General features: G+C 51.8%; 1 protein-coding gene across 1 annotated transcript; it reads left to right on the forward strand.

Moving 5' to 3' along the window:
- Nucleotides 1-358: 358 nt before the first annotated feature.
- On the forward strand, nucleotides 359-916 carry LOC122153102 (olfactory receptor 14J1-like; the record flags this gene model as incomplete). The annotated part of the gene is made up of 1 exon (XM_042789208.1): nucleotides 359-916. A coding segment is annotated over one exon (558 nt), but the record flags the coding sequence as incomplete, so codon positions are not given.
- Between the last annotated feature and the right edge of the window lie 6,523 nt (nucleotides 917-7,439).

The following is a 7,439-nucleotide window of genomic DNA, read 5'->3' on the forward strand; positions in this document are numbered from 1 at the left end:
CCCAGTTCCTCCTCCTGGCATTTGCAGACAGACGGGATCTGCAGCTCCTGCACTTCTGGCTCTTCCTGGGCATCTACCTGGCTGCCCTCCTGGGCAACGGCCTCATCATCACTGCCATCGCCTGCGACCACCACCTCCACACCCCATGTACTTCTTCCTCCTCAACCTCTCCCTCCTCGACCTGGGCTCCATCTCCACCACTGTCCCCAATTTCATGGCCAATTTGCTCCAGCATACCAGGGTCATCTCCTTCTTGGCATGTGCTGCCCAGGTCTTTCTCTTTGTATTTTTCTTTGGAGCAGAATATTCCCTTCTCACCATCATGGCCTATGACCGCTACGTTGCCATCTGCCAACCCCTGCACTACGGGACCCTCCTGGGCAGCAGAGCTTGTGTCCACATGGCAGCAGCTGCCTGGGGCAGTGGATTCCTCAATGCTCTGCTGCACACTGCCAACACATTTTCCCTACCACTCTGCCATGGAAATGTGGTGGACCAGTTCTTCTGTGAAATCCCCCAGATCCTCAAGCTCTCCTGCTCTGACTCCAGCTATCTCAGGGAAGTTGGACTCCTTGTGTTTACTGCATTTTTATCCTTTGCTTGTTTTGTTTTCATTGTGCTGTCCTATGTGCAGATCTTCAGGGACGTGCTGAGGATCTCCTCTGAGCAGGGACGGCACAAAGCCTTCTCCACATGCCTCCCTCACCTGGCCGTGGTCGGTCTGTTCATCAGCACTTCATTTTTTGCCTACCTGAAGCCCCCCGCCATCTCTTCCCCATCTCTGGATCTGGTGGTGGCTGTTCTGTACTCAGTGGTACCTCCAGTTTTGAACTCCTTTATATACAGCATGAAGAACAGGGAGCTCAAGGATGCGGTGAAGGAATTGATCCAACGCACCTTGTTCCACCAGCAGTAACCTGCCTCACCTATTCTGCAGATTACTTGCAACTTGGATTAGGTCAGACTTCTGATTTATTTTTCCCTTGTTATACTTGTCATAAGAGGTAACTGCTTGGCTTCATTCCACTTCTCTAGAGGCTTCATCTGTTGTGTCTGACCCTTTCACAAATGCCTTGAACACTCTACCAGATCCGGCCTCCCTGAGAGCATCTCAGCAATAAAAGGGTCTCCTGCATGCAGTGCCTGAAGGCTGGGCTGTCCTAACTAAGCTGCTGCCACGAATAAACCCAAGGAATTGGACTTTTAAAAATGTCTTTTCTCAATATTTACTTCCTGCTTTGGGGTGATAAATTTGTGGCAACTGTGTGATCTATTGGACACCAGGTGGTGCTTTCAAAGACTATTCCTGGTTTCCAGGGGTTGTGTACATGCTGCAGGAGCTCTCCATTACCTCTTAGGTAGACACATGTATAGCAGGGCTGATGGCATGTAGTGTTCCCTGTGGAAAGGAGTCTGGAGGGGTCAGGAAAGAATGGAAACTCTCTGTGTGCCCTGGGGTGGGCAGTGAATGGACAATCAGGAGATGAGACACCCCTCAAAGGTGAGGATCACCCAGAGTAAAGCACTAAATCCAGACACCCATAAGCCATGACCCTGCATTTTGGTGGGAGCCAGTGAAAATGCAGCAGGCACGGGGAAAGGAGACTGGAGAAATGTGGAAGCTGCCTGAGGAGCCCCAGGGCAGGGGGTCTCCTGCTGTCCTGGGCAGCAGGTCTGGTGGGGAGGCAGAAGGGGAAGAAAGGCAGCCACGGCTGAGGGTTACTTGCAGCATAAATGCAGGACAGACAGAGAGTGCCTGGCCTCTGTTTCCTTACGCCCTTTGGACCAGCTCAAATAGTGGGAACACTGAGGAGGCTGCTGTCCCTCTCTGGGATGCTCCCTGGGGGTGCTGTGCCCTTCAGAAGGGTTGGAGCTGTGGGGTGAGTGCCCAAGTCCCAGCCCACTCCTGACCTCTCCCCTGGCTCAGTCAGACAGAGCTTTTTGATCAGGTCGTCACCCGAAGGACAAGGCAAAACATGTAGCACTGACCTGCCCGCCACAATGGTTTTACAGGTAGCTGTGAGATCCCTCACAAGCATGGGGAATTGGATGTGTCGTGTCCCCCCCCCGAATTTTTGGTGTCACACCTCAAAAAGCAGTTTGCATTTCACAGGCCCATTGTCTGTTTCTCCTCCTTCAGGTGGTTCTTCCTGGGGATCCCCTTTAGGTCTTTTCCTCTTTGTTCCGACGCACATGGCCTTCCCAAGTTGGCATTTTGCCCTGGTTTTCCATTTTCGTAGCCCACATGGACTGTGTCTTCCTGCACAGTTCAAAGCCCAGACTTGGCCCCAGTAACCCTGCATGGCCGGTCTGGGATGTGGGGGCCTCCCAGTCTGGCTCACTGGGCTGGACCCCTCTTTACACGTGACAGGATTTGTTATGGGGGCCCCTTGGAGTGTGACACAGTGGCAGTGTCCTCCTCTCTCCTTGCATCTCTGGTCTCTATGTGAAACATTCTAACTCAATTCTAACTCTATTTTCCTTTGTGGTTTTCCTCCATGCAGTAATTAGTAGGGTGAACATCACCATCAATCTTACTGAACCTTATCAAGCCCCTGTCAAAACTTTGTTCAGTTCCATCGCACTTATGGAACTCTGTCTATTTAGTACTTTACCTCAATAAAACATATTGCTGCTTCCCTCTTTTGAATGAGGTGCATTCTGCTCTTCTCCAACACCATGGAGGGCCAAGGTCCTTCTTTTCCACTCTCTCCTAGTAGGACCCCTAGGAGGAAGAACATTTCTCTGTGTTCATTGCTTAAAAGAATGGTGAAGGAAGTTCATCGAGGTGAACCACGGAGGTGTGTGTTTCTGAGTGTATTAATATTGCCTAAATGTGCTCTGTGCCTTCTGGCAGTTGAGAAATGCCTTCTTCCCGAGGGCAACATTGCTGGTGCTTACAGAACCCCTTCTGACTGTGCAGATGAGGTGCTCCACAGGTGTGCTTCTCTCATAGCGTGCATTTGAAGGCAGAGGCCAGGTAGCCAAAAATGAATATCATACTGGCAATGAGCCTTTCCAAGGTTGTTATGAGCCAGACTGGGAATGCAGGGAATCATAAAGGTTCTGTGGTCCCCTTGGGTTAAATTAAAGTGAAATGACACCAAATGACTGGTTAAAATGTTTTACTTGCAGTAGAAACAACTTAAACTTGGAAAAGGATAGCAAGCAATGTGGCCTCTTATTAATAAACCTGTAAGAAAGAAAAGAAAGGAAGAAAAGGAAAAGGGAGAGAGAGAAAGAGAGTCGAAGTTTGTGGATCACCACCCCAAGTTCCAGCATTGTCTCAGGTCCGGTAATCTTGAGTGGTAGGTGCACCCCCAGCAAAGTTTCCTGTTGCCTTTTAAGTTCATTTTCTCTGCTGATATTCATACTAGACAAGGAGAGGCAGGTTCTCCTCCAACTCATTTCCATGAGAGATGAGGAAAAGGTGGAATGTGGGTTCTGTGTGTGCGTGGAAGGGGGATCGGGTGCCCCTACCCCCTTGTCAATTGAGTCAGTGGTTGTTCTCACCCCAACACCATTGATTTTTTCCTCAGTTTTTGCTTAGGTCCTTCTGGTGCTGGTTCTTTCTCTCTCTTATCACTCCTTTAACCTGAACATATCGTTTCACTCAGTTTGTTTCCTTTCATTGAGGTTTATCTAAGGAATTTGGCAATACAACCATGAGGGAGTGGAGCCGTGCACCCTTCGATACACTCCGTGTTTCCTTGGGTGGCGTTCCTTAGACTGATCACAATGGTCAAAGCCTGTCAAATTTTTCTGTGTTTATGACTGTTTGAGGCAACAATTCTTTTAGTTTCTTACACATGGCTGACTGCAAAACCCTACGTGGGTCTCACCAAGGGTCGAGTGGTGGTGAGAGGCTGCCACTGCTGGAGGAAGAACCATGGGCGGCTGCCATGGGGTCTGTGCTGGGCAGACATTTCCCCACCCTGAACAACCACCCTGGTCCACACAGTGCCTGCACCATGGGGCTGTGGGGCCATGTGGGGCAGCAGGACTTGGCCATCCCAGCTGAGGAGGTCCTCCCTGCTCTGCCCACTGCCACCCATCGGCACTGCCACAGCCCCTCTGTGCTGGGCAATGAGGTTTCTGTGGGTGCCCTTCTGTGAGCTGTGTGGGCACCCACAGGGTGTGTCTCTGCTTGGAGCTGGTCGCCTTGGCCTGCCTGCACGGTCCTGGCAAGGCTTGGCCTTGGAGATGGGCTGTGATAGTCCTCAGCCCATGGCATGAGTGCCAGCCTAGGAATGACTCCTGCAGAAGAGCTCACACTGTGCTGGGGGCATGGGTGAGCCCTTCAAGATGTCCTCACACCAGGATTCTTATTGGTACAAAGGGGAACCATGACAGCCTGAAGTGATTTCTGCTGGATGGAAGCTGTGAGGGTTGCACAAGCACTCACAGGTAGAAGGAAAATCTTTTAAAAGGAAAAATTTATTGGGCTCTAATGCCTTCAGTGCAGTGGGGATGCATACAGGCACAACTCTGATACCCAACTCCACCACCATTATGACCAAAGAAGAAAACAGCTTCATACTGACCCTCAGACCTGATGTGCCATAGCTCCTGCCTAAGTTGATCTCCAAGCCCATACTCAGACAACTTGTGCTAGATCAAGTGCACCAGGCCTTGTCTCCATGAGTTTGGAACATCTCTATTGACCAAGGTCCCACCATCTCCCCTGAGCCCTTGCTCCGCTGTTTGGCTCTGAGGGATTTCTCCAAAAAACCCAACCCTCAAAACCAAACAGCCCACATAGCCTCTCCTAGTACACAATGTGCTCCAGGCGCCAACCATCTTTCCAGCCTCTGCAGGACTGTTCACAGCCTGTCAAGGTCTTTCTTGTGCTGGGGAGACCCACACTGGACACAGCAACCTTACTGGGGCCCATGAATAGAGAAGAAGAGTCAATTCTCTTAAGCTGCTGTCTGTGATTTTGTTAATCCTGCCTGGGATGAGGTTGGCCTGCCTCTTCCCAAGGGCACACTGCTGCTTCCTGTCCCACTTCTGCACCCAGACTCCCAGGTCCTTTTCTGCAGATCTGCTGTCCCCAGCCTGGCCTCTTGTCTGGAGTTGTCCCAGCACAGTGGCAGGATGAACACTGGCATTTGTCTTCAACTTTGTGTGGGTCCCAGGCAGCCCTTTTCACTGAGGGCTGCTGCATCCACCTCTCTCCTCATCCAAAGGGCCCATCATCTCATTGTAAACGGTATTCACGTTGGTCAGGCAGAATTTGCCTTTATTCAGTTTTTACTGGAAGTTCCAAATCCCCTTCTTGTCCTTCAGGTGCTTGGAAATGGCTTCCAGGAGGATTTGCTCCATCGTGAGGCTGAGCAGCCTATAGCTCCCTCATCTTCCTTTTTGCTCTTCATGAAGACGGGTGGCATGTTTGCCTTTTCCCAGACATCAGGAACCTCCCTGACTGCCATGGCCTTTCCAGGGTGACAAAAGAAGCCACAAATTACTTTGGCCAGCACCCTCAGCACCCTTGGCTGAAACTCACCCCATAGAGGACCCACAGAATCATGTATGGCCAACCAGCTTGCTGAAAGTCTCTCCACATGTTCTTGGTCACTAGGCCCACTCCCTCACTGAGTTTTGGGCCCGTTTTTTTTTTTTTTTTAGCCTTGCTGTGGCTGCCAACACCGTTACCGAAGCCCCTTTTGCTACCTTCTGCATCCCTTGCCAGTTTGAGCACCAGTTGAGCTCTGCCTTTCCTAGCTCCATCCCTGCATGTACAGACAAGGTCTCTGTGCTCCCCCAGGGCAGCCTGATCCCCTTCATTCCTCTGTGCAATTCCACCCCATCCCACAGACAGGCTGGTGGCAAGAGGTTGGCATCTGGGGACAGCACAGAGGTGCTGGGAGGAGGGGCACCAACAAGGAAAGGGGGGTGTGAGCCATGCCCTGGGCTGCACACAGGGGCACAGGGTGGCTGGTGCCTCGGTGGTTGGCCAGGCTGTATGGGCTTGGGGTGGATGCCAGATTGAGAGTAGGAGCTCTGGGATTTCCATGGAATTCCAGTGAAAATGTGGCTGCAGCGAAAGCAAGTGGGCAGGCTCAGGCACAGGCAACTGCAGTGGCAAGGCTGCAAAAGAAAGTGTGCTGGCCTCCTGCCATGGTTGATCAACTTCATCCATAAAAAGCCCACATAGTTTTTGCATTTCAACAGGGTCGTCCTTGAAGATGAAACAGTTGTCCAAGGCCCCTTTGTTCTACAGGGCAGTTTCCCAAGAAATCCAGCCCAGGAACTTCCTGAACAAGCCAAAAATTTCTCCCTTGTACTCCAAGGCTCTGATTCCTGGGTTTGTCCTGCACACCTCTCTTGGGAGTTTAAACCCCACCATCTCCTGGTCACTGCAACCATGTGACACCAACCCTCAGTAGAAAAGCTCACGTGCCCATGGTTACAATTTCCTGGTGCTCTGTCTCAAATATTTGCTCCAGAATGACACGACAGGCCACATCAAGCCTCTCATTGCTGCACCCATTTCTGGAGGAACAGAGAAGTGACAGGGTTTGACTGTCCCCTTTTCAGTGCTGAGGCAGGATTTGGGGAAGTGCGGTGCTTCCCCCTGCATCAGCTCCTTCATCTCACTGAGAGGTGGGGCTACAACATCTGCTGGGCAGCCAGCCCAGGTTCTGGATGCCACCAGTCTTCTCTGGGGACATGCTTCTTTTAGCCACCAGCCGTTGCTGGGTCCTGCTCCACCTGCTGCCAACCCAAGGGCAGCTTCATCGCCCTTCTGGCCTTTGGCAACTTCTGCTCCACGTGGCTTCCTGCTCCTCCAGGCAGCTCTTCTTGCCTGGCTGAGAGCCACTCACAGGTGACCAACAGCCTCCAGAACAGTGGCTGTAGGGGAGAGGGAAGGTGGGCATGAAGGGTTGCACTGGCCTTTCACCACCAGGAATTGTCTCCTTTGTATCAGCCCTTAGGAAGCCCTGCCAAAGCATCTCCCAAATTCAGTGCTGGCAGGAGGATCTCCTATAGACCCCTCTGGTCTGAGCCTCCTCCAGACACCTGCACCCCTGGGCTGGATGCTCTGCCTGGCACGGGAGGATCAGGCCACTCTCCTTGTACCCACACCATCTCCACCTTGGGAAAGAAACACCTCTAAGATTTGAAGACAGGCTTCAGGCCTGCCCATTGCTCCCACCCCCCACTTCTCTGGATATCCAGAACAACCTGAGGGGTGCTTGGGCTCCTCTTTAATAGGACGTAACCAGAGTCTTCACATTTGTCTCAGGACAACAAATGGCACCATCCAGACCCCAAACTCACCTGCTGCAGGTCCTGTACTGCACAGTGGTGATTGGTGTCAGGACCAACTGCCACTCCCAGCTGTACTGCTCGGGGCTGTGGTCACACCATCAGTTGAGATTTTAGGCACCAAAAACGAATATTGTGCTTTGCCCCCAGCTGACAGTTAAGCACCA

This window comes from Tyto alba, unplaced genomic scaffold (assembly GCF_018691265.1).
Source record: "Tyto alba isolate M040663 unplaced genomic scaffold, T.alba_DEE_v4.0 Super-Scaffold_15, whole genome shotgun sequence".
NCBI classification, from domain to species: Eukaryota; Metazoa; Chordata; class Aves; order Strigiformes; family Tytonidae; genus Tyto; species Tyto alba.